Below are 27,500 nucleotides of genomic sequence, written 5' to 3'. Positions count from 1 at the left end.
CAGAACCTCATTTGTTTCTTTTCACTGATTAAAAATATTTCGTAACTTGATAACACCAGTATACTGATAAAAAGGACTAAGCGTCGGTTATGGCTGCCCTCATAGACCTGCACCTACAGAACATCTGTTTCCTCGCCAGCCTTATCGTCAGATCGCACGTGCAAATTATCGCTCGTTTATTCGGTGCGGCGGTAAATGAGAGCGTTGAACGAACCGATTTCCATTCCTCCCTCAAATGCATATGGGTGTTTTTACACCTCTTTCTGATGAGCAGGTGATGAAAGGCTCTTGTCCATCCAGCACAGGGCTGTCAAAATACCCCAAATGCTCAAGCGTGAAGAATGAAAAGGCTGAGTTCACTAAAACACGTGAGGCACTTTCGCTAATCAATGCACTAATGCAGGGAAAATTGAAAAAAAGTGAGGAGAAATGGAGGAAAAGAGAGAGAAAGAGAGAGACACCTAGGCATACAGGCTGCAAAGAAAATAAATAAATAAATAAATAAATAATGAAATAAAATGCACTTGTGTGTCTCTGCTGTCCTTCCCGCTTCCAGAGAAACCGCATCTGCACCCGACGAGATGTTCATTCCCATTTTTACGTGATGGGACCGAGCTCCATTAAGTGACCCTTATATCCGTATATGGGTCAGCGGGATCATTTCACTGACTACATCGTTATTTCTTCTTTGCAGTCTCATTTTCAGGATGTCTTTATCAGTTGCCAAGGTGATGAGTGTCTAAACCGATGAGAAAAAACCCTAATGAACGTCCTCCTGGAAACTCTCGTGTTAGTGATTATATCGGTCATTTCCTGTTTTAGATTGGTTTAAACTGTAAGAGAGGCGCAGGACTGACGATCGAGATCGATCCTGGAGAACGAGACGACGTGAGCGGGTTTAGTGACAGATCTGTGATGGATCTGATCTTTGCCTCCATCTTGGCACAGTGTAATCCCAAGTCAAGCTGTTAGAGTCAGTGAGGAGAGAAACTCTGGATGAGGCAATCATTGTGAGCCCCGTTGTGGCAGCATGAGAGGGGGAACAAGTGCTCTTCGATGAACTGGAAGCAAATGAGGTTGTCCGAATACCCGAGCGATTCACGGAGAGGCCGAATTGTGTCACTATAAAGCGCAGGGAAATGTAGGAGACAATGTGGAGAGAGGACAATGAGACCTGAATTCGATCCAGAGCCGTGAACATCTCAGATTCCTGCACTAATCACATCTGGATTTGGATTTGATTAGAAATAATGATCTGTTCGATCTTTCTTTTCTTTTTTCTGGGCACAAACTTACAGGACGTTTTCAATCAGCGTAAATAAATCTGATGTTCTGTCTGCGAGTCTGATCTTAAACGTGTAGGACGTGCGTTTTTCCCTCTGTTGATGATCTTACATTGAATTTTACTGTTATAGATACATTCGAGCTGTTTTAGATGAACAAACACTCGGAGCGTCTCAGAGAGCGAAAAATGGGTTTGACGTCAACATTTAATCCGGAGACACAAACATCTGTGTGGAAAAAAATGAACCGTTTTTGTACTATAGCAACTTTTGCGATGAATCTATCACCTCTTGTATTCTAGATAAACACAGAAATACTGATAAAGTCCTGAGTGGCTACTTTCATACGAGCTTCATTTTAACACCACTGTTGAGTCAATTCCATTTTTTTGGCTTCTGGTAAAGAGAATTAATGTCTTAGGTAGAATCAGTCCACAGAGTAATAAGGAAAATCGGATATGTTAAGCCCCGAAGGCTACAGTACTGAACACCATATTTAATTTTAATAAAACACTGCAACAGATCTGGGACACTGTGCCAGACCGAAGCACAGAGGTACTGTATCACGGACTACACGTAAGATAAGGAACGCTTCGAGGGGCTTGTCTATGAAGATTAGCTAGTGATGGAGAGGTGGAGGAACAAAAAGATGCACCACGTCTTTGAGAGTAGTAACACGGCCGCAGGTTAAATCCAGACTGAAGTGTCTGAAAATGCCTTCCTGAGATGGTGCTTCATCATAGGTCAGGAGTTTTTGAACCGACTGTGAATGAATCTGTCAGTCCAATCCACCCACCTGACCCCTGATATTGACTTCTTTGTTCCTCTGAGAACGAAGCGGCGCCGATTCTATGAATAGAGACTCGCTTCATTTCTTTGGATCGCGATTGATTGAGTCTGTTTTTGTTTTGTAAAATTCCAGGAAAACAAGTAATATCAGAAAATGTCAGGTTGACCTGACCAGTAAGCCGTGATCCATCAAATGTCAGCTCGTTTCTGTTCGGACGTGTTTCTGCATTTATATACGAGAAGATGGTGAAATATTCCCAACAGGCAAAGTCAATAACTCGACTTGAACCCCGCTGAGCTTCGTTTCATTTACTGAAACAAGACTGGAGGCAAAAAAAAAAAAAAGCAACAGAAACAAGCAGGAAAAGTGAAGCGTCTTGAGAGCACACCGCATGTACCTCGATGATTCAGAAGAACTGGCAAACACATACTGAAGGATAATTATTAGCACTGTGCTCATTGGGAAAGAGAATTGAGGTTTATTATTAATGTGAATCAAATAGAGTGGCTCGACTCATACGGCGATAAGAATCGTGAGTAAATAAATAAATAAATAAATAATAAATCTAATATTGTGGATGAAATAATTGTATAAAAATCACAGATGGGAAAAAAAGAGATTGCTTGAAAAAAATAAAATATGTAAACAAATGAATCGTGTGTAAAAACATATGTGAGTTAAATGAATAGACTGAAAACAAATGGATCATGATTATGTAAAATGTAAAAGAAATGAATCACGTGAAAATTAATGAACGGGGAAAAACCTAGGTAAAAAAAAATACAAATATTAACCAAACTGTGTAAAGTGTGATAAACGGGGAGCCTGCGCCTATCTCAGGGGCATCGGGCATCGAGGCAGGATACACCCTGGACGGAGTGCCAACCCATCACAGCGCACACACACACTCTCATTCACTCACACACTACGGAGATGCCAATCAACCTACCATGCATGTCTTTGGACCAGGGGAGGAAACCCCCAAGGCACGGGGAGAACATGCAAATTCCACACACACAAGGCGGAGGCGGGAATCGAACCCCGACCCTGGAGGTGTGAGGCGAAAGTGCTAACCACTAAGCCACCGTGTCCCCTTGATAAACTAACAAATCATGTAAAATAACATTACATAACATTAATAACATAAAGGAAAATGGTGGGAAACGTAATGACTCATGCATAAAGATCACATGAAAATAAATGAATCAATAGATAAATAAATCAAATGGATAAAAAGTCAAGTAAATCATGTGAAAACAACTGAATTACAAGAAAAAAACACACATTTGGAAATAAAATAAGCTTCATGTAAAAATCACTCAAAAATGACATCAAATCTGTCAAATGATCATCTGATTATTTTAATTACATATAGTAACTCATAATATATACCGTTGTATTTTATGTTAATACTTAATACTTTTAACCTGGAATACGTTGTTTCATGTTTCATAAGCCCATGTGCCAAAACATCAAAGCTAATAGCTATGTAAAGAGCCCCAGATTGACTAAGACAGAGATTTCCTTTTTCTCCCCGGCTGTATTTCTACGTCCTGTACTGTTTTTCAGCACGAGGCGGTGACTTTTTTTCAGAAGATAATGCTAGTTAATACATCTTCTCAAAGCTCTATTCCTGGTGATTTAAGTGAGAGAAGAAAAGAGCTACTAAGAGCAGAGAAGGGATAATGATAGCAGAGAGCCGGGGATGACAAACACGTTGCAGTCACACCGTCACGTAGCTTCTACAGATTGATGGGTTATTAAAAAAAAATAATAAATGCTGCTCATGGGACTAGACTTCTATTACAAATCATCAGGAAAAGACACTAAACTGATGACAGGAAATAGTGTCTCGTGGACATTCCACAACATGAAATACAACTATTGTATAAACGGATAAAAACTGACATGTGGGTTAATTGAATCTACTTCTGCTTTACTGATGAAATAAATAAAATTTACGAGGTGCAGAAATGAGGTCAAATATTTGCACCAGCAACTGACAATAATGTTAGATAATCATGTTAGCATGTGTGTGTGTTTCTGTATGTGTGTGTGTGTGTGTGTGTGTGTGTATGTGTACGAATCAAGCTAAATACACAAGAAGCTAGCAAACATAATAATTAATTTTCAAGAAGCTGTGAATCTTAATTGCGTAAGTTAGTTAGCTAGCTAACATCATAACTTTCCTACATAACTAACGTTAGGACATAAACAACAGAATTATAGACGTAACATAATTACTTACATGAATATTCTGTAAGCGTGACCAGAGTACAGCTAGCTAAGCAAATTTCAGCTAGCTACGATTTGGTGTAATGTTAGCCAGTTAGATCAGAAACTAGTAATAAGCTCTAAAGCTCTGGGATTGAAAATCCAGACCGAATATCACTCTTCTATTCACCCGCTCTACAGAACAATTTCAATTCTTAACAATCTGGCACATTTTGTGGGTTAATCCTTTATCCGCAACACTCGATGTTACACTTACCGTTAGGTTTTATCAGCTTCTGTCACGAATAGATGAAAACATACACTGATATTTTCACTGGGGCTTCAGTGAAAAAAAACTTACCTTATATGGACTTCCTGTGCACCATCTCTGTGCAGAGAAATGGACAGATTGGAGGATAGTTAAACACCCAGGATAGTTTTTCCTCACAAGACCATGTATTTTAATGATATCGTTGACAGTTATTCGGATTGTTTTGTTTATAAAACTGCTTACAGCAGCTTTAATGTAACGCAGAGACCTTTACAGCTGTCATGAGACATGATATCGGTGTAGAGAAGGAAACATGGTGGCCGTGTGGCAGCTCTGCTGGGCAGCATTGACATGCCCAAGCCTAAATGAACACAATTAGTTTGGGACATCTTATTCCACCTCACACTCGTGCATGCATGATGAGAAATTAGCACGCTGATTCAAAGATCTCTGTCCTGGTTAAGAAAGAAATAAGTCTGACCCACTAGGGCACATTTATTATGTAAACATGTCAGACAGGAAGTGTATTAACTAACAGTGTCGAAGAGAGAACACATTTACAGTGAAGCCCTCTAGTGTCAGTGTGTGTGTATTGTGTTACACATCGTCGTTAAGCGTCGTTATACACAGAGTTCTGTCATATCATGGAGGTCCAAATAAGTCGAGATCAAAAAGGAGGAGATCTTTCTTCAATGCAAGCACACAAAAAAATCACATTAAAAAAAAGAGTTTACTTTCATGGCACAATGTTACATATCAAGTTTGTACAAAAACTGGCATCAGTTCCTCGTCAGTTTGTGTGCATTCGATTAGTTTGATTATATTTTGGGAAACAGACCAATTTAATTTGGTTGCAAAATATCACAAAGGAAATTAATAACTGTATGAATTTTATGTTTACTTACGAAAAAGACAACGCTGAAGTTGAGAAACTTTCAGAGCCAGAAAACACTGTTTACAATGATATTTATACATTTGGGGTTTTCTGGAGTTTCCTGTATCAGTGCATAGTGATAGGGTTAAGCACACACACACTCACACACACACACACACACACACACACACACACACACACTCACAGTCACACACACACACACACACACACACACACACACACACACACACACACACACACACACACACACACACACACACACACACACACACACACACACTCTCTCTCTCTCTCTCTCTCTCACACACACACACACACTCTCTCTCTCTCTCTCTCTCTCTCTCTCTCTCTCTCTCTCTCTCTCTCTCTCTCACACACACACACACACACACAAAAGTAGGCAGTGTCCGCTTCACCCAAGCCCAGGTACACACACATTAGCATTGCATTACACCTGTACTACACACTCTACATAAGAATTCCCCATGAAAGTTTGTAAAGTAAATCTATAGGGTTTGTAGATGAACCCTACAGACATGTAGCTTGGCATCCATAAAGTTTTATACATATAGTTACACTCTACATTAGAAATAATCTTACTGAATAATTCATTAACATAAATGCAAAAACAAAACAAAACAAAAAAAAAAAGGTTTCTCTAAGAAGCAACAAGACACTAAACACTAAAACTCTTAATAAACCCAGTACAATAAACATGTTGACTTCAGGTCTCCACTGTCTGTGATGTCGGTAAGAGAAGATCTCAGTACTTACGGCTGCTGTAAGCGATATAAACCACACGGTTCCGGTGCACAGAGTGATCATGTCGGCTCCAGCTCTCTGAACAACCCCCTCGCGCACTCTTAACGCCACCGGAGCGCGCGCAGTTTCCTTTATAGCCACGCGGAGCGCGCGCACTCGCACCCGGTGACGCGCAAGCGGTACCGGTAACGGTACCCCAAAGACACGCTGTAAACCGGTCTCATTTATTTCTCAGTCACTTCTCTGGAGGAGACAATTTATGGTTTTATAAAACAAAATAATTATTCGATAAAACAAACAATTATTACATTATTAGCTCATAAATTCCTTACAGTTCACTGGTCAGAAACTAAGTACATTTCAGACTTAGATGAATATCTAAACTCATCCATTCATTCATTTAATGTTTACTTATGACATTTATTTATTTATTACAATTTTATTTATTTATTTATTTACTATTTTACTTAATTATTTATATATATATTTACATTTATCATTTTTATTTATATATTTATTTATTTGTTTTTATTTATATTTATTTATTATTTATATTTATTATATTTTTTATTTTTGAATTTATTGATTTTATTTACTTAATTATTATATGTATATTTATTTATTATATTTTTAATATTTATTTTATATATAAATATATATATATATTTATTATTTATTTACACTATTTACTTCCTTTCCTTTCTTCACTCCGTTCCTTTATTTCTTACTTCCATCATTCTCTTCCGCACTAACCTTCTTCTTCCCTTCAATCTTATACCTAACTATACCTTCCTTCCTTCCTTCCTTGCTTCCTTCCTCAGTTCACTCATTTCTTGTCCCTTGTTCCTCATGTATGTTTGTATTTTTTCTAGGTTTCCTTTAAACAGCTCATCTAAGTGCACAGAGGTTTGACGTGCGCTCAGTCACGCTACGAAACACTCCCAGTTTGGTTGTTTACTGATGAACTGGTCTCCTAACCTTTTGTCCAGCTTAAGGGAACGTGTGTTGCTCTGCGATACTGGTAGCAATCTCATCACCCACTGAGGCGCATCAGCCCATGTGTTTGTCCCGCCGGGATTATGGAGCCAGAAAAGGTTCAGACTCAAATCTCCTGAGCGTTTGTGTTGTGAACCGAGACCGAGACACGGTGCTGGAGGACGCAATCAGCAATCAGCACCGAGTGAAGGAAGCAGAGTCAGGAGGCAAATGTAGATTACGCAGGATGAATTACCAGACACGTCCTCTTGTGGCATGCGTCGAGACTCAGATTGCTCAGTTAAAAATAGGTTTTGGTTCCTCAAGAATCACTTCTGATGAAGTTTTGGTTTTTATGGCACAAAGCTCAAAAGAGATGAATAATCAAAAGGCAATCTGTAGAAAAGCAAGCAACTGAATGGTTCCATGAAACACGAATAAGTCACTTTCCTGTTACAGGAAAACTATCAGTGGTGTTGTGACTCGAGGTCGAAGTGATCTACCAGTTCAGAGCTACATGTAATGTCATACTGAGTCAATATTCCTGTTCTCACATCTTACATACTGTAACAGCTATAAACAGTCCATCACTGGTCCGTTTTCTTCCCTCCTTCTTACTGTACAGTACATAATAACGCTTTCCTTCCTCCTATATGTCCACCCTCATTAACTGAGTAAAAGCAAGACAGCACTTCTTCACTTGTACACATTTTCTTTAAACACCTTGAGAGAATGTTGATGCCGTGAAACTGTAGAAATTATGGACCATTTCCTCTGAGTGATTTTATAAGAGTACTGAATATTTTTAAGACTTTAAGACTATAAGTGCTGTTCTTCTAAAGCAGCCGAAAAGACGTGATTAAAAAGTCAGGAAAGCATTTTGAATGTATTTCTTATTTGTTAGTTCCTCACTAAATGATGTAACGTGAGCGTTTTATGCTTAAAACGTGATCTATATCATTAAATACAATGCTGTTCAATTCTTGAATCTGATTGTTCAAAATGTGATTTTTTCCCCCCCTAAAGTTTAGAAAAAGGAGTCTCCAGTGTCAACACTTTGCCAGAGGTGAAGCTGTGACTAGAAGTGGATTATTTTCTAATAACAGCACTTCAAGTGTTTAGTTTGTCTTCTGCTGCAGCGGCTTGTGGATGATGATAAATTTAAAAGAATAAAAAACACCACATAGTTACATCTTATCGGTTTATAGTTCTGTGACTATTCTGTTATCACTTACATTACAAGAAGCAGTTCCTGCACTGGACTTTCATCTCTCTCTCTCTCTCTCTCTCTCTCTCTCTCTCTCTCTCTCTCTCTCTCTCTCTATCTCTCTTTCTCCTGAAGTTAATAAGACACAAACAGCTTATTAAGTTATAGAAAATGAAAAAAAAATCGTAAAAAAAAAAACAAAAAAAAAACCGCTAACAATCGTTAAATAAAAATTTATTACATCGTTTTAAAATGTACAACAAACTCATAACAGCGACTTGTGAAAGCTCGGTAGAGTTTACATACTGTATATCACCTGTATATCACCTTAGTGACCAGGAACGCTCTTAAAAACATCTGTCTAAAAAACATGAGATGTATATCCGTACGTGAAAACCAAAGAACGACTCGAACGAAACCGTGTAGAAAATCCTGCAGTGTTGTGATACTCAGCTGAAAGCAGCCGCGGTCACGTCGGCTTTACGGCTGCGTCAAAACATAGAATGAAACAATAAAATGATTAAAACAAAAAAATTAAAAAATGGCAACTTTTTTTTGTGATAACTAGGAGGGAAAGAGGACAGAAGGGTGAAGCTGACTCCGTGCATGTACCACAGATAAAATGAATATTCCAGGAGATGTTGGAAACACCGTGAATGTCACCAGCATATCCTCGGCCCACTGCGACGGACGCTTAGTGTTTGTTCTTTAAAATTGTAAATAACGTTGTTTTCTCCATGACACGTTGATTATCGCAGTGCTGCTTTGGATGGCGAACAATTCTTGTAACGACAAATAGACGAATAAGTAAAAAAAAATTTGAAACGAGAAACGACTCCCTGTCTTTCATCATGTTTTTCACATAAACAAGTACTTTTAAATAATAAACAATTCTTTACATTTGTAATTTAACAGATTTAAAAAAAAAAAAAAAAAAAAAAAAAAAAAAACATAGATTATCTGTGTAAGTGTTTTAATTCAGATTGGTATAAAAGCTTGGAGATGTTTGACTTTCTTTTCCAAGTACTTCATTCATTTAAGGCACTTTGGCTGATGTTAGTGTTCGTGTTTCGTGTTGTTTGTTTAGTGAGATAAAACCCCTGAGACGTGTGTGTGTTGGTGTGGGAAAAGCTGTTAAATGTCACTGAACACAACTCTGAGTTCAGCAAGTGACCGAAACTCAACATTACATTTACAGCATTTAGCAGACGCACTTATCCATAGCGACTTACATTTTATCATCACATTTTTATACAACTGAGCAATTGAGGGTTAAGGGCCTTGCTCAGGGGCCCAGCAGTGGCAGATTGGTGGACTTGGAAATCGAACTCACAACCTTCCGATTGGTAGCCCAACACCTTAACCACTAGGCTACCACATCCTAGGCTACCGACATGGTCGCTCGCAGCCTCGACGTTAAAACCAAGTGGCACTGTTTACATTTAAAAGAAATTATGATAATGATAATATAATAATAACAATATAATAATATAATAATGTTATGGTAACAGTATCGAGGAGGAAATTATACAACCCTCGCTGCAGGTATTTGTGTAGCCGGTTGCTAAAAAACATCAAGCGTCGGATGTTTTATTGTTCTTTCTTTGCGTTGATGCTAAAATGCTGCTATTCAGAACTTTCCCACGTTTACGAGGTGAGTTCGTCACATGGCGAACAACTCGCAATCAGACGCCGGCTGTCGAAATGTCAAACAATTTTTTCTCGACGTTCTTTAATTTAGTGTCAGAACGTTGCTTGTGCTTGAGATACATCACAGGAGATAAAAAAAATGTCTGGTGAAAATTTCTACATACAGTATAAAAGGTTTTTCCCAGACCACCACACACTCTACCTCTAAAAGCTATAGTGTGTATAGTGTGTGTGTGTGTGTGTGTGTGTGTGTGTGTGTTTGTGTGTGTTGCTTCATCATCCTTGACTTGTCTTTGGTTGTCGAGGCGACAGTTACCTCACAGCACCTGGATATTTTAGACGTCGTACTTGATTGTCGCCCGTAATGTAGAACTTAGCTGCAATTTACAGTATTAAAAAAACCTCCCTGACTGTGAGAAACCTCCAGCTTTGGTAAATTGTGCCGTCTCCGCTTTGAGAGGGAAAAAAGTGTCGTTTTACTTTGATTTGCTTTTAGAGCTGGAGTTTAAAAAGACGTTTTCGCTCGAGAAACCTCGTGTGAAAATCCGGAAATATGTTTTTATATAAATATATAATTCCCTTCCATTAGCAGCAGACTGATGATGTAGTGTGTAGCTTGGCTTTTACGTCTAATGTGATATGCTGTTTAAAAAGTGCAGTGATTAAAAATTTAAAGAAAGGAACACGTTATTAATAAGCAGAAAGGCACATCGTTAATAACAAACACGGCCTCCGAGCGCTCCTTCGGATCTTCGTCTCGTTTTTGTAGTGCTAACCAAACGAAGATCAACATGTTGTGCTGAAAAGGGAACAAAATAAAAAAAAAGAAAAATCCAGCGTGGGTCTAAGGGCAGTCACTTCCATCGTAGATGATGGGCTTTTCGGTGGTCAAGTGATAGTTGACTTTCTTGGAGATGAACCTAGAGAAACGATCACAAACCGACATCATCGCGATTTAAAGCACAACTGCGGCGTGTGCTGTTGCAGAAAAATAATCCATCATCATTGCAACAATCCTGAGATTTTATTTGTTGTATACAATGAAATTGTTAACCTAGGATATCCTTTTGTTTTCCAAACAGATAAATGTACGCTGTGAAACGTTCACGAGGCAAGACATTACTTCCTGTCCCACCCTTACATAGTGTTTACCGTACATGCCCCTTTGATTGAAACGTTACCATAGAAACGCTAGTATAGCGTCATAAATATACATAAACCTCTCAGAGCAGTGCTGTTGTTGAAAATTAACCCACCTAGCCCGTTGTGGTGTAAGTGTAGATAACACACCGGCTCTGGGTTTGAATTCTTTTACCTCTCAGCTAGAGTGAAAGGCTGTGTTTTAAAACCAATTGTACCTGGAGTAGGAGTTGTCAAAGATGAGTGTGTAGACTCCGGGGTTTCTGGCTTTCAGCTGGCCACGAATGGTCTCCTTGTGCGCGTTACACCGAGTCAGGGGGATCAGAACCTGGGGCAAGATGAACACTCATTTATATATATATATATATAGGAATACTTCTACTAAATACCAAGATACAAAAATTAATAAATGTTCAACTGAAAAATTCTGTGGAAAATAAAGCCTTTTTAAAGCCTTAGTCATACAATTGTGTATGTGTGTGTTTGTGTGTGACGTGGTGAAGGACTCTTCAGTGTGTGTGTATGATGTGTTCAAGGAGTCTCGTGTGTGTGTGTGTGTGTGTGTGTGTGTGTGTGTAACGTGGTGAAGGAGTCTCCTCTGTGTGTGTGTGTGTTTGTGTGTGTGTGTGTGTGTGTGTGTGTGTGTGTGTGTGTGTGTGTGTGAATAATGTGGTCAAGGAGTCTCCTGTGTGTGTGTGTGTATGTGTGTTTGTGTGTGTAAAATGTGGTTAAGGAGTCTCCTCTATGTGTGTGTGTGTGTGTGTGTGTGTGTGTGTGTGTAAAATGTGGTTAAGTAGTCTTCAATGTGAGATGTGTGTGTGTGTATGTTTGTGTGTGAGTGTGTAAAATGTGGTTAAGTAGTCTCCAGTGTGAGATGTTTTGTGTGTGTGTGTGTGTGTGTGTGTGTAAAATGTGGTTAAGGAGTCTCCTCTATGTGTGTATGTGTTTGTTTGTGTGTGGGTATGGTGTGGTGAAGGAGTCTCCTGTGTGTGTGTGTGTGTGTGTGTTACCTTGGCCTGCTCCTCAGGTGTGTTTGTAGATTCTCTATAGACGACACTAAAGCTGATGCTCTTTGGCTCGGATGAGAAAACCCAGCCGACGGCGTGGCCGTGCTCGTGTACGGTGATGGAGATGATGCTGTAGCAACTGGACTTGATGAAGAGCTCACGGGAAGCGTCTCCAAACTGCCGGATCTGGTCGATGTGCAGCAGGACTAAGGAGCTACACACATCATACAAGTGGCTCAATAATAACTAAAACTAAAATGATATAATCTAAAATGAAAATGTCTGAAGTGTTTTCTTCTCAGACATGAAATGTAATATTGTGTGTCAGAGAAGACCACTGATTTTTTTTTTTAAAAGACGGGAATATCATGATGACGTGTTTCAGTCTGATTTCTCAGATGACTAATGTGGTAGGATTGTGGAGATGTTTACTTGCGGCTGTGTGACTACTGACTTGCCCCTTTTCCACCAAGGCAGTTTTAGTGCTGGTTCGGAAGCAGAGCCTAATTTAGAACCACTTCTTTCTTGTTCAACAGCCAAAGCACTAGCTCTGAACCAAGAAAAGTGGTTCTTAAGTAACATCAAAAAGTTGCTGGTCTAGACTTAAACCGCATGTGTCAGGAGCTGTGGGCGGGGCTACTGTTAGCGACTGTGATAATGTGCCTTAAGTATACTAATGTTTAATACACTTTTACTTTACCGCAATATGATCAGTTATCAGCACACATGATAGTAGGTAGCTACATGCTAAAGCTACATTTTTTCTGTGTTAATGATAAAATAACGTTATGTACTTTATTGATTACAGCCTCCGTTTATACAGATTACACGGAGCTGCACGTACACGTTGGATTCGCCGTGTTTGGATGCTGATGTAGGTTCACGAAGCCATGAGCATTAACGGTAAAGCAACATTTACCGTTGTTGTTGTTGTGTTTGCCGCTGCTGCGCTAGCGTTGCGCATGACATGTATACAGTGATGTCAGACTCGGCGCTGTGACGGCTCTCTAACCGATGGAAAGGCAAACCGGTTCTTAGAAGGTTCGCCAGTGGAATCGACTTAGAACCAGCACTAGCTCTGAACCAGCACTCGGTTCTTTCTGGTGGAAAAGGGGGTACTATCACTGTCACTAATGAACAAGTGATTTAAAAAAAAAAAAAAAAAACTAACAAAATCTTCTGTCTGTATTTTTTAATATTGATTTTGCAGATTCAATAAACTGTTTTCACTCTTTAAATTTGTGAAAGGTTTTATGTTTTTAGAGAAGTAAATATTTTTTAAAATTATTATTATTATTATTTCTAGTAATTTATTAGTATTGTTATTTAAATGTAAGAAAATACACATTTTTATTTTGATTTTCTTTTTAATTTTGACAGCAATTATTAGGAAGCATATAACGTATCGTTAAATTTTGTCATGTCGTCATTCTACACTCACGCAAGTTCTCCTGATTTGAGTAGATGGATTTCAGCATCTTGTACAGATGGGGGCATTTCCTCAGTAACCACTGCTTTACCAGAAACACCTCTACAGGACACACACACACACACACACACACACACACACACCAAGTCACATTCTACTTATCTACACACATATAACCTACATGTATATACAAACACACACACACAGTGTGTATGTGTGTGTGTGTGTGTGTGTGTGTGTGTGTGTGTGTGTGTTATTCGACTCACGGCTCCTGAGTGTTCCGGCTCTCAGCTTCTCCGTCCAGCGACTCTGCGGTTGTTTGTGAAAGTGTGTCGCTGTCGTAGAGCCCGTTTACCTCATCGTCTGTGATGATGTCATACACTCCATCATCATGCTTTACATTTGGATCAGTTACTACACACACACACACACACACACACACACACACACACACACACACAAACAAACACAGGAAGAAGATGAAGAACAAAGTGTAATTTCTTTAATCACTTAAATGCTTCACTTCATATGTACTTTATACATGAATGAAAATTTAATGGTAGGAAGAAAAATTTAACCCAGAAATATATATATCCATCTATCCATCCACCCCTCCATCCAATTATCCAACCCTCCCTCCATCCATCCATCCTCTGTCCACCCCTCCCTTTTTCCCTCCATCTATCCATCCATCCCTCCCTCCATCCATCATCCATCCTTCCCTCTGTCCATCCCTCCCTTTTCCCCTTCCTCCCGTCCTCCATTCCTCCCTCCCTCACTCCATCTATCCATCCATCCATCCACCCAACCCTCCCTCCATCCATCCCTCCCTTCCTTCATCCATCTTCATTAAACACTGATCCTATACAGGGTCATATGGAACCTAGAGTCTATTCCTGACAATTAAGAGATGCCAATCAGCTCACATGTCTTTGAACTGATGGAGAAAACTGGAGAACCTGGAGGAAACCCGCGGAGGACGGGGAGAACATGCACAAACTCTACACACACACACACACACAGGGTGGAGACTGAAATCTTAAGGACTTCAAAACAGCGCAGGACAGCTGAATGTTTCAGGAAATCTCAAGGGTTTTAAAACAAAATCAGCAGCAGAGACTTTTGAGTAAATGTGGATTTTATACGTTGAAGATGAGAGTCCAGTGACGTAATCTGTACTATATAAACTGTCAAAAAGAATTAAAGAACTGGACATAAAGCTATCTAAGCTCTATAAAACAAAACAAGGGACACATCTCCAGATGAGAACTGAGGAGTACTTCGAGATCAAAAGACGCCATTAACACACAGCGCGAATGATTCTGAGCATCTCATCTTCAACGCTCAAGTTTCAAAGCAAAGACAATTATGTAAAAAGCCCTAAATTACGGAGGAACCGCTGACTGGATCCCTTACGCGATCCCCACTGCTGAAATACACACAAATCAATAAGGTAAAGTGGCGGCTGCAAGAAACAACTTCTCGCGCTCGGCTCTGAGAACGATATCCGCCGGAGAGACGCTACACCAACAGAGGGCTTTATTGATAAGATGAACAGCAGGCAATTATGGATACAACACGCACAACAGCACGCTGAGGACTGGAGCTACTCTATAAATGGAATTACTTTTGTCATGCTGCTGCTGGGTGATGCAATAGATCAACGAAATGCCGCAGAACTGACCTACGGACTGAGCGGCTTTTTTTATTCGAGGGATTTAGGTGGAAAATTCTTTCTATTCTAGATGCCGCCTGAAGTTTCTTACACCTTGGAACAATGCATGAGATTTTCGTCGCCACTCTCAGACTTGACTTACTCACTGGGGTGTAAGGATTTCAGATATACTGTATTGGAAAAAAAGAGGGCTTTCACAGTTTCATTTTTTTTTTTAGTAAAGAAAAAGCTCCTTTTTTTGAGTTCCTTTTGTACTAATATTAAAAAAAAAAAGGCTGTATGATGCACATCACACAAACCCTATCAACGCGCTCAGCCTAGCTTGTGCTTAAGATTAGACGAGATCGGAAGTGCGGACGACATAAAAAGTAGCAGGAAACCAGCAGAAACTTAAGGACTTGACACATCTACAGTAGGACCAGCGAACATCCCTGAAAAATAGACCAGATTCTAGTTTTGTTCTATTTTCGTTTCAGCAAAATCTTCGGTCTGTTTTCAAGATTAAATACGAATATTTCAAGTATTCTGCTCTTGATATGAATTAAAATTGAAAAGTTTTAATGGAACATATCTGAGACACTTTAATCAGAAATTCTGCTGAAACATAATGCAGCACTTTTATTCTTCCTACCACAGGCTGCCATAGCAACCCTAACGGGTATAAATGGGAGGCCCATGCAGCGTTTTCATGCCGCTATAATGAACCGTTCTACTGGAATATTTTGATCTATAAATTTCAGCAGTGTTTATGTGCATCCTATAACACGAGACAAAGGAGTGAAGTCCAAGTTTATTGCATCTCTGGACACGACCACATCTAGCTGTCAACTGCTGCTGTTTCTCATGATGCCAGAAGTTGCCAATGTTAGGTTAGACCCAGGTGAACTCCCCTTAAAGCCCCTGACATTAATAATAATAATAAAAAAAATACAAATAAAAAAAATAAAAATATAATAGTAATAATAATAATAATAATAATAATAATAATAATAATAATAATAATAATAAACTTAGGATAAAGATCTTAGAAATAAAGATTGTAGAAAATATCCATTAAATCAGATGAGCCCATTCCTCTGACTCATATTTTACACTTTGGTGCGGTCAGATACACAAAACCCAGGAGCAAAAAGAAACTAAAACACGCAGTTGTTGGGAGTAAATTGTTTTAGTGCTGAATGAAGCTGTGATAAGACTGTGAAAAGACTGGAGCTGAATGTGGCGTTGCTCCCTGCTCTCACTCAGAGGTTATCAGGATGAAACACTCCTGCTGTGTGAAGACGCTTTTGTCTTGTTGAAGTGCACATGCTGCTTTTATAGAAGCTACAAGTGTCAGTGTGTGCATGCAATCATAGTCTCTCTCGCACACACACACACACACACACACACACACACACACACACACACAAAGACTAAGAACTTTAAAGCACTAAAGTGGAAAAAACTGTAAGAAATTTTTGAATTGGGGCTGGCTGTGTGTGTGTGTGTGTGTGTGTGTGTGTGTGTGTGTGTGTGTGTGTGTGTGTGTGTGTGTGTGTGTGTGTGTGTGTGTGTGTGTGTGTGTTGTGGTGTGTGTGTGTGTACCTGTAACTCGGTGGAGGTATGTGCGGTGGTGCAAGTTGAGGTGGTGCTGACTGGCTGTGTGTGTGTGTGCGCAAATGTGTGTGAGTGTGTGATGTGTGTTTACTTGCAATCCATGGTGTAGACTGTAGACAAGATGGTGCTGACTGGCCGTGTGTGTGATGTGTGTGTGTGTAGCTGTAACTCTGGGTGTAGGTATGTATGGGGGTGCAGGTGGAGGTGGTGCTGTGCTGGCAGTGGGTGTGTGTGTTTAGCTGTAACTCTGGGTGTAGGTATGTATGGGGGTGCAGGTGGAGGTGGTGCTGACTGGCCGTGTGTGTGTGTGTACCTGTAACTCTGGGTGTAGGTATGTATGGGGGAGCAGGTGGAGGTGGTGCTGCGCTGGCGGTGTGTGCGTGTTCTGCAGGTGTGTCGGTGGTGCTGCTGATTTCCGAGCGGGTGAATCTCTCCACCACGGCACTGTGGTGTGTGTAACACTCCATGCAGCAGCGCTCCTTCTTCACCCCGGACCTCGTACTCACAAAGTTATTACTGCAGTAGTAGCAAAAGATCCGCCCACACAACCTAATTCACACACACACACACACACACACACACACACACACACACACACACACACACACACACACACACACACAAACACAGCAGAAGGATTACTGTCAACCACACAGTAAGCTGTAAGTTATTAAATAATAATTAAGAAACTGTAAATACGAGGATTTCTGGCTGTACACTTTATTACATCATCCTTCCTTTCATTCATCTACGGCTCTGAACATGGATTCAGGCCTTTTGTAATATTTTGTAATAATTTGAAAGAAAGAAAGAAAGAAAGAAAGATAGATAGAAAGAAACATAGATAGATGTGAGAATGGCAAGATGAATAGATGGATAGATGAGGGAGGAATGCAGGGATGAATGAATAGATGTAAACAGATAGACAGATGGATGGATGTATTTACAGTTTTCGGCAAAACTATGAGTGTGTTTGTTAGTGTGCGTGTGTGTGTGTGTGTGTGTGTGTGTGTGTGTGTGTGGTGAGTGTTTTCCACCTGCAGTGATGCTTACGAAGCCACCATGTGAACTGGCTGTTGCAGTGTAGACAGTGTGTAGCCTCTCGGTCCACTAACCACCACTGTTCCTCCGCCCTCAGCTTCTGCTCAAACTCCAGAGCATCAGACTTCTGCCACAGAGCATCCTTATCTCTGCATCAGACACAGCGGAGGGAAATTGAGAGAGGGAAGAGGATAAATGATACACACCTGCTACACTCTAAATTCTACTCAGCACCTGAATACAGGCCCTGATAACACGCTGAGCTCTGAGCAGAAAAAACCTCAGAACATCAGCCAAACTACACTAAACTAAATCACATCCCTTTACATGCAACACACTCGCCTTAAAGACTCACATTTTTCACACAAGTTTTACTTCAATGCATTTCTATACCAATTACACATTTACTAAAAAGTAAGAAAGAAAGAAAGAAAGAAAGAAAGAAAGAAAGAAAGAAAGAAAGAAAGAAAGAAAGAAAGAAAGAAAGAACATGGGCAACAGTAAAGAAGAAGAGTAAAAAATTTTCCGTATTTCTCTCTCACTCTCTCTCTCACACTCTCTCTCACTCTCTCTCTCTCTCTCTCTCTCTGTCTCACTCACTCACACACTCACTCACACACTCACTCACACACTCACTCACACACTCACTCACACACTCACTCTCTGTCTCTCTCTCACACTCACTCACTCTCTCTCTCACTGTGAGAGGGAATAAAACTGCCCTAAACCATGCTGGGTCCACTGCAGGACATTTCCTGATAACATAAAAATCACTTGATGCTACAAACACACATACAAGAACAAATGCTCACACACACACACACACACAAACACACACACACACACACACACACACACACACCACGCACTGATTACAGAACCCCACGGGATCGTTGTGTTGTCTGGTGCCATTTTAAGGAGAAAAGTTTGTTGATTAAAGAAAGCTTCATAGTTTGTCCCTCCCCTGGTGTCATTCTGATTATTCTGCTTTTGACTTGTACACTTGTTTTATAGCAGAAAAAAAATAGTCAGCACACACTCAAGGGCTGAGTCAAGGAGTGAGTGCAGTGTGAAAGCTCTTATCAGTACAGAATTACAAGACCTGACTCCTTTATTCCTGCACAGAACACCAGAGTTCACACATTGTTCAATAATGTCTACTGTCTATTAGTGATATCACAATGACTCTATACACACTACAGTGTACTGTGTCTATTAGTGATATCACAATGACTCTATACACACTACAGTGTACTGTCTATTAGTGATATCACAATGACTCTATACACACTACAGTGTACTGTCTATTAGTGATATCACAATGACTCTATTCACACTACAGTGTACTGTCTATTGGTGATATCACAATGACTCTATACACACTATAGTGCACTGTGTCTATTAGTGATATCACAATGACTCTAAAAACACTACAGTGTACTGTGTCTACTAGTGATATCATAATGACTCTACACACTATTGTGGACTGTGCAGGTTAGTGATGTCATGATGACTCAATGATGCAAAATGGCCACATTTTATATCGAGTATCTTTAAGTTGCCTAATGTAAGTGAAATGAAACAAGAGTGTAAAAGAGTGTAAAAACTGATAAGAAGATAAATGTAGATGGAAGAAGAACTAAAGAGCGGTGTTGAACTTGCCTGATGAGCTCGATGAGCCGCTCCTCCAGCTTGGTTTTCGTGTTGCCGAGGTCTTCAATCTCGGCAGACATTTTGATTTGCTCGGCTTGAGCATCAGACTGAACCTTCTCCAACTTTTCCTTCAGCTCGCCTTTCTCCGTTTGTGCTAGTGCAAGAGCCTCCTGCACACTGGACCAGGAAAAGAGAGAGGAAGCTAAGGTCAGATACAGAAATTGTGTCAGGAGGAAACAGTCTGAGGGAGACAGACAAACCCTGCTGGGAGCCATATCTACTTCTCCATCCCTTTCTATGTGTCTGCGTTTCTGTTTTGCATAATATCCAAACGTTTTAATGACTTGGATGACATTACAAGAATTCAGGAAGTTCACAAATGTACATTTCCTTGATGATTAGCACCCTGCTGTGTCAGAATCCTGCTTTAATTGCATTCGACCGTGACAGTTAGCTTTAGGCTTAGTGCTATGCTAACTCTGTACTGCGCCTCAGACAATCAGTGGCTGAAAAAAAATTAAATAACTTCCTACAAATTGCGTTCACGTAACTCTTGCTCTCTAACTGTCCTGTTAGCAAAACATGCTGTCAGTTTCTGAAGAAAAAAAACAGACCGAACTCCACACCGTGTTAAATGCTAACCTTCCTTAGGTTGTATTAATTTACTAGCTAACAGCTAAACCACACATAATTGTATTATGATAGCTACCGCTTGTCAGAAAAGTTTACATAATCTAAGATATTACTCGCCCTAACTTGTTTATAATAAAAGATATATACAGCCTTGTGAAAAATCTGCTGTGATTTTATCATGTCAGTATGTTATTGTGTTGGTGAAGTACAAAGTGTGATGAGCTGTTGCGAGGGAACCCCACACCAGATTTTACTTAGCAACCACAAGAGGCTACACAGGCTCCTTCGTCATTATGACAGAGGAGAAGTGAGGTGGGAGTTTGGGAAGGAGATAAGTGTTGAGAAAATGCATTTGTGCGTAGAAAGAGTGTGTTACCATGTCGCTCTCTCCTTCAGCTGCTGAATTTCATCCTCTGCACAGCGAATCAGGCTTTCCGTCTTCGTAATGTGCGAATCTTTGTCCCCCATCAGTCGAGAGCAGTCTGAATTCAAATTCTGCAGAAACACAGACCTTGGCTACTTCGACGGTCTACGTTTGTCTATACGGAATACAACGTACTGAAAAGAATAAGATTTCAATACTCATAGATGTCGTTACTGAGTCAGGAGCAGGAACATTCCGATTAAAACAAATAGTGAGCCGGGTGTCAGTGCAGAATGACTGCCATTTTTCATCCTCACACCCTGTGACTGGGTCTTATACGCACTGACTGCTCACGTGCTAATGTGCTTCTTATTAGCTTATTAGTCTGACAAATGTCTAGCAGGAATGGATATCCATTTCACTGAGTCACACGGCTGTTTAAACATCACAAGATCGTGAAGGATAGCAGAAGCAGAAGCAATGCCAAGCGGTAACAAGCTCTGGTATTAAACTGAGAAAAAAAAAGTGAGCATCGTTTAAACGTTTTCAACGAATTTAAGAAATGTACAGACCTCTAACTCTGTGACTCTGACCTCCAGGCTGGACGTCTTCTCGCATTCAGACATTAGCTGCGCTTTTAAACTCTCAAGCTTGTCATTTAAGCTCTAAGGAAGAAAAACGAATTGGAGTATTAAAGGTTTTTTGCAATAATATATACAAAAAAAAAAAAACCTCAACAATGTAGCACCACTTATAGACCGAATAGATATGATGTGAGCTGCCAGTATATTATACTGGATACTGGATTTATTACATGGTAGCTCAAGGCTTTAGGCTTGGTGTTTAAAGTTTAGGCCTACTTATCAGAATGACATGAGTTTAAATATTCAGCTCCTCCAAGGTGCTGCTGCTCAACCTTTAACCTTCTCTACTTTATCCATCAACTAATAAAGTTATGCATTCTTTTTCTTTTAAAGAATCTCTGCTTCTCCTAGTTACTAATCAAAAGGTCGTGGGTTCAATCCCTAGCACTGCCAAGCTGGCAATGTGGGCAAGGCCCTTAACCCTATATACTCCATGGGGGTTGTATCATGGCTGACCCTGGGCTCTGACCTCAGCTTCTTTACAAGCTGGGATATGCAAAGAAATGTGACAAATAAAGGCTACTTTAAATTTGATCCAGATATATCCAACGTAGTTCTCTTGTCTTTGAGAACATCTTACCTTCACCTGGTTTTGGTGCGCCATATTCTCTGTACTCATCTGAAACCTAATGGATGCTGTCTCCTCATGTGCCACATCTCTCTCACGCTCAGATTTCTCCAGCATCTCCTTCAGCTCCAGCAAAGTTTCAGGAAGCTTCTCCGTTTGTAGGAGCTCCTCTCGCAAACTGGCATTCTCCTGCCGCAGTGCGGCCATGCTGGCATTCAGACGATCTGTTTCATGCTTGCCCCGCTCCTCCAGCTCGTGGATCAGGGTGCTCTGGGCTGCCCAGCATTTTTGAGCTTCCTCCCGTTCCGCTGTCAGCTTGCAGATGGTCAGTCCCAGCTCAGCCATCTCCGTGTTGGCTTTGTGGTGTCCCTCTCTGCTCTCGGCGTTCTCCATAACCAGTTGTTCGTTTTGGGTCTTTAGTACAGCCAGGTCGTCTTGGGCTGCAGCGAACTCGGCTGATATTTTAGCAACAGCACATCTTTCTGCGTCGAGCTGTATTGATATCGACTCCATGTGCTGCTTGGACTGTAGAAGTTCTTTGATGTGAATACGGTTCTGCTCCTCAGCTTGCTTTTTTAGATGTTCTGTCAAAGTCTGCAGCTCTAGCCTAGATGCCTCTGTGATTTCCAGCTTAGTCTGGATCCTTAAATTCTCCTCCTCAGAAAAGAGCAGCTTGGCCTTTAAGTCCACCACTTCCTCTAGAAGCCTGGACACTTCTTTCCCATTGAGGTTCAGCTGCTCCTCCAGTATTGCTACTTTTGAGGCCATGTCCTTGGCTTCCTTTGCACGGCAGGCATTCGTCTCCAGCTGAGCTTTTTCCACCGCTGTCCTCTGGGCCGCCAACCTTTCAATCATATCCCTCTGCTTCTCCAAGGCTTGCTCTGCATCTGCCTTCCCTGCTGCCAGCTCTTCCTCCTGGGCTTCCAGTTCATCTAATCTTTCTTGAAGCTCCTCACAAAGCTTCTCTCTGTCTTCCAGCTGGGAGTTTTGTTCCTTTAGCTGTAAAGTGAGGTTTGCCTCATTATAGTTTGCCACCTCTAGGCTATGCTCTAGACCCCTGATCTGGTCGGTAAGTTTGCGTAGTTCTTCCTGTACTGCAGTGACTGCATCTTTACTCTTTATGTTCTCCTCCCTGAGATCTGTGTTCTCCTGCTCCAACTTGTGGACAACACTTTCTGACTCCTTAACCTGCATGATGGCTTTCTGGAGCTTCTCATCCAGACTGCGATTCTCCTCACGCATCTGCTGTCCTCGCTCATCCACTGTCACTTTGGCATCATTAAGTTGACCTCTGACCTGCTTTTCGGATGCCCTGAGACCAGCCAGTTCATTTTCTAACGAAACCTTGCTTTCCATCAGCTGCTTCTTGGTTTCCTCGTTGATCTTGTCTGTCTGGAGGAGTTTGTTTTTCAGCTCTGTGAGACTGGTCTTGTATTCGTCTATCATCTTAGCCTGATCTTTGATGCGTGTCTCCAGCGTTACTATACTCCCGTTCAGACCCTGTTTCTCTGCTGCAATCTTCTCAGCTTCAGCCTCCAAATGCTGGATCTTCTTCACACTGGAAATAAGTTCAGTTTCTTTAGCCTTGAGTTGGGACTTTAGTTTTTGCGCCTGAACTTCTAGGCTTACTTTTAAAGAGCTCAACTTTTTCTGCAGCACCTCTCTCTCCTCCAAAGACCTTTTCTTCTCTTCAGAAGCCTGTTGCTCCATCGCCTGCAGACAGCACTGAAGATCTTGCAGGTCTTTCTGAAGACCGCTCGCTTCCTTCTCTCTCACTGACAGGTCCTCCTGGAGTTTATCCATGGCATTACGTTGTTCTTCAGCCTGCTTCATCAACTTTGTACCCTTCTCTGTTAAAGCGGCCATTTTAGTTTCTCCATCTCTCAGGGCTTGCTCTTTCATTCTGAGCTCTTCAGCCAGACGTTCAGCCTGCATCCTTTTCTCTTCACCATGTGCTAGTGCTTCTATCCTGCCTTTCTCTGCTTCCTTCAGTCCATCCAGGAGTTCATGGATCTTTTGGGCAGAGTCAAATTGGCTGGCTGTTTTCTGCCCCTTCTCCTCAAGCACACCATCTAGTTTAGCCAACAGTTCCTGGTTTCTTTTTTCTGCAGCTGCTAACTTCTCCTGAATTGTCTGACTTGCTGCCTCTTTAACAGCCTCACGTCCCCTCAGGACCTCCAGATCTTGGGCTAGTGTCCGTTCCCTCTCTGCCAGCACCTCCAGCTTAAGCTGAAGCTCCTGATGGTTAGACTGAGCTGCTAATGAAATGTCCAGCTGCCTCTGAAGTGTGGACACCACCTCACGTAGCTCTGTGGCCTCGCTGCCAAGCTGCTGAACATGCTCCACAAGCTCCCGCTGTTTCAGCTCAGACTGATCCAGCTCCAGACGAAGCTCGTCCATGGTGGTGATTACAGAATCGGACAACGGGTCTGCAGTTTCACTTAGCGAGCTATGCTCAAACTCTGGACTGCAGAGAAACTCTGGGGCCTGAGAGACAGATGGTACAAAACAAACAGTTGGTACTGGAGAGAGACACACAATGATCAAAAGCTGCAACTCTCTATAGAGAATAACTTAAAACTTTGACTAAAGCTGTCTTAAGAAAAAGAAATAGAATTCCATCAAAGGCACTGGTTCCCAAGACCAGGAGTAACCCTGACCGGGACATTTCCTAGATACATCAATTACCTTATTACTGCTAACCTTAAAGTCTAATGATGGGAAGATTGTAAGTCTAATGATGGGGGCAGTCGTGGCCTAATGGGGCAGTCGTGGCCTAATGGGGGGCAGTCGTGGCCTAATGGGGAGCAGTCGTGGCCTAATGGGGGCAGTCGTGGCCTAATGGGGGGCAGTCGTGGCCTAATGAGGAGCAGTCGTGGCCTAATGAGGAGCAGTCGTGGCCTAATGGTTAGAGAGTCTGACTCTGACTAAGGTTGTGGGTTTGAGTCTCGGGCCGGCCACGACTGAGGTGCCCTTGAGCAAGGCACTGAACCCCACAACTGCTCCCCGGGCACCGCAGCATAAATGGCTGCCCACTGCTCCGGGTGTGTGTTCACGGTGTGTGTGTGTGTGTTCACTGCTGTGTGTGTGCACTTTGGATGGGTTAAATGCAGAGAACAAATTCTGGGTAAGTATGGGTCACCGTACTTAGCCGTATGTCACGTCACTATTAAATACCAGAACCACCAAGCTATCACTGTTGTTTCACTGAGCAAGACCCTGAACCCTAAAACTACTCAATTGCCACTTTATTAATTTGCATAAGAGCAACACCCAAATGAGTAAATGTTAATCTACAGAGCTAATCGATGGCAAGGATTGAAAATCATCGTCCTTAAAGAAAAATGAGAAGTTGTTTGGTAAATCCTGCCATCTACTGGAAACATGCAGTAGTGAATTCTATAAAACCTTTTCATTTAACCTTCTCTTCAGTCTTGTGTGTAACAATTCCAGTGTTACTTCTTGCTCTAAAGCACATCACCTGTGAATATGAGCTGGCCAGGCTGTTAATGCTGGAGCTGCGGCTCGGCGCTTTCCACACGTGGTTTGGGGAGTTGCTCATTCCCAGAGTCCTCCTGTGAGCACACATTTAAGAATTGCACAAAAACACTAACGTTCTAGAATAGAATAGGTTCTAGCATTCTCAAGCCATTATGTAAAACTCTGTACACTTTTATGTGTTTTGTTGAATTTTGCATATAGGATGGACCGATGCTACACTCGAATGACGTCGCTACGCTAATGTGCGATTGTATATTGAGCCATAAGCTCTGCTTACCTTGCAAAAGTGGGCCAGGCTGAATCAAGGTCGTGACCCCGGGACGCGACGTCAAACTGGACTTCGTTGAGCTCGTAAAGAGAGTTAATAATGTCCGCACTGAGATGTGGCTTTGGAAAGGGACTCCGGGAATAATACCAGTCACTACAGAATAAACACTCGTTATCAGTATTGTGTGTATGAGTCAATCAGGAACATTTCCACCTGTGAGCTAAAGCTTCCTCATAGCATAATTTCACCCAAAAAAATCATTTAATGATTTCAAAACGGTTTTCATGGTGATTGTATTGCTCTACAAGCTTTATATATATATATATATATAAATAATTTAATTATTAAGGTATAAAGGTAATTATAGAAATGGAATATCAACACAAAAACTGGAAGCATGTTTATTGTGAATAATTCTGTACATAAATAAATGTCCAATAGTCTAATAGCATTAGTAAAAAATCCTCTGTTTTTTTCTTTATACGAATACAATTACAGACGATATTCCTTTCAACCACATAGAGTACACCATAAAAATATCTACACAAATGTCACAGTATTGATGATCTCCTTTTTAGCTTTTTTGAGTCTTGAGCTGGAATAAACTCCACAGATTCGATTCACTATTTACGATATTGTTATTTCCGATAAGCAAAAAAAATAAAATAATAAAATCCAGATTTTCAATGTAGTTTCAGACTTTTGGACTGCATTTAAAGTAATTTTAAAAAACAAAGCATATTTGTGCTACAGTTCAATCAGGTAACAGTTAAATCAGCATCATCCCAAAAACAGTACTTAGAAGCAGCCACAAATGAGCAGAACGTTGTCACATACACGACATAACCATATACCATGTACCAGTTCGAGGCATACGCACATATTCGATTGTTTACGCACATGGACCTATTAAACTATCAACACCTGAAAAGGGCAACTTCCACTCGTGACATGGCTCTAAAGAAATAGGGAAATTCTTTTTAAAGAAGTACAACTTTCACTGGGAAGAGAGATTACCAATACCAAAACAATGAAAATGATCGCTTGTGTAAACCTGATCGTTTACAGGAACAAAAACAAAACGAAAAAAAAAGTGAAGCGAGTGCATGTGAATTTAAATGTACGAAGCTTTAGAGGTTACCTGGTGACCCTTTGGTTCATGAGGCACTGCTGAAGGGTGTCAGCTAACCGCTGGTGCACCAGAGAGTATCGGATAAACGCTCGACCTTTACCCAGCGATGTTTTTAGCTGAGAGAGAGAGAGAGAGAGAGAGAGAGAGAGAGAGAGAGAGAGAGAGAGAGGGAGAGAGAGAGAGAGAGAGAGAAAGAGTGGGTTGTTTTTAATCACACATACAAGCTGTATTTCCTTTACAAATGAAAAATGTACATTACACCACATTGGTGTTTCCTAATTCTCGATTCTGATTGGTTGGCTCCAACACGGACTTGCCTTATAATCCAAATTTAAGTATTAAAAATCATGTTCTTCAAAAATTTGAAAATTTCCAGTGTCAATGATTTGATTATTTTTTTGCTCAGTAGGTTTTCCACTACACACTTTACACTTGAAGAGACAATAAAAGATGAACAGGAAATCATTTTGCAGCTGTTCTACATCAATAAACATAACAAGGACCTAAAGAAACTGCTATAAATCACACCATCCCATCACTCATCCCCAGGTGTTTTAGAACATACTAGAACTGTATAATTCTAAAAGGAAATCAACTCTAACGACATTGTTATTGCACAGCGTTATTTTGTGTGATGAAACATTATAGCAGAAATGTTTGATGCAGAAAGGACACAAACACGGGGAAACATTAAGCACAGGTTATAATGAATATATATTGCATTATGTATTCCAATGTTCCCTGATGAGGAAGTAAAGAAAGAAGAGGTGTATAATGATATTACAAGTGAAATTGATGGTGA

The 27,500-nt window shown here is 40.8% G+C and overlaps 2 protein-coding genes across 9 annotated transcripts in view; both read right to left on the bottom strand.

Moving 5' to 3' along the window:
• Positions 1 to 6,684, bottom strand: part of ghrhrl (growth hormone releasing hormone receptor, like) — a 38,230-nt gene extending 31,546 nt beyond the window's left edge. For all 7 annotated transcript variants that reach the window (XR_007139330.1, XR_007139329.1, XM_027145294.2 and 4 more), the window contains exon 1: positions 6,228 to 6,684. Coding sequence is in view for 5 of the 7 variants with exons in the window: in XM_027145294.2 (XP_027001095.1) it covers positions 6,228 to 6,278 (51 nt within the window). In the remaining 2 variants the exon portion in view is untranslated. The remainder of the gene's footprint in view (positions 1 to 6,227) is intronic.
• A 1,930-nt stretch (positions 6,685 to 8,614) lies between these two features.
• fyco1a (FYVE and coiled-coil domain autophagy adaptor 1a) overlaps positions 8,615 to 27,500 on the bottom strand; it is a 22,463-nt gene continuing 3,577 nt past the window's right edge. For both annotated transcript variants that reach the window (XM_047807163.1, XM_047807164.1), the window contains exons 5-18: positions 26,708 to 26,814; positions 25,576 to 25,719; positions 25,279 to 25,372; positions 21,810 to 24,284; positions 21,158 to 21,250; positions 20,598 to 20,716; positions 19,598 to 19,765; positions 17,932 to 18,084; positions 17,208 to 17,443; positions 13,890 to 14,037; positions 13,636 to 13,725; positions 12,198 to 12,408; positions 11,406 to 11,515; positions 8,615 to 10,967 (exon numbers count right to left, since the gene is read on the bottom strand). In XM_047807163.1, the coding sequence (XP_047663119.1) occupies positions 10,892 to 10,967; positions 11,406 to 11,515; positions 12,198 to 12,408; positions 13,636 to 13,725; positions 13,890 to 14,037; positions 17,208 to 17,443; positions 17,932 to 18,084; positions 19,598 to 19,765; positions 20,598 to 20,716; positions 21,158 to 21,250; positions 21,810 to 24,284; positions 25,279 to 25,372; positions 25,576 to 25,719; positions 26,708 to 26,814 (4,224 nt within the window). In that variant the 3' untranslated portion in view covers positions 8,615 to 10,891. The remainder of the gene's footprint in view (positions 10,968 to 11,405; positions 11,516 to 12,197; positions 12,409 to 13,635; positions 13,726 to 13,889; positions 14,038 to 17,207; positions 17,444 to 17,931; positions 18,085 to 19,597; positions 19,766 to 20,597; positions 20,717 to 21,157; positions 21,251 to 21,809; positions 24,285 to 25,278; positions 25,373 to 25,575; positions 25,720 to 26,707; positions 26,815 to 27,500) is intronic.

This window comes from Tachysurus fulvidraco, chromosome 23, assembly GCF_022655615.1.
Source record: "Tachysurus fulvidraco isolate hzauxx_2018 chromosome 23, HZAU_PFXX_2.0, whole genome shotgun sequence".
NCBI classification, from domain to species: Eukaryota; Metazoa; Chordata; class Actinopteri; order Siluriformes; family Bagridae; genus Tachysurus; species Tachysurus fulvidraco.
This window is presented reverse-complemented; position numbering and strand designations above follow the sequence as displayed.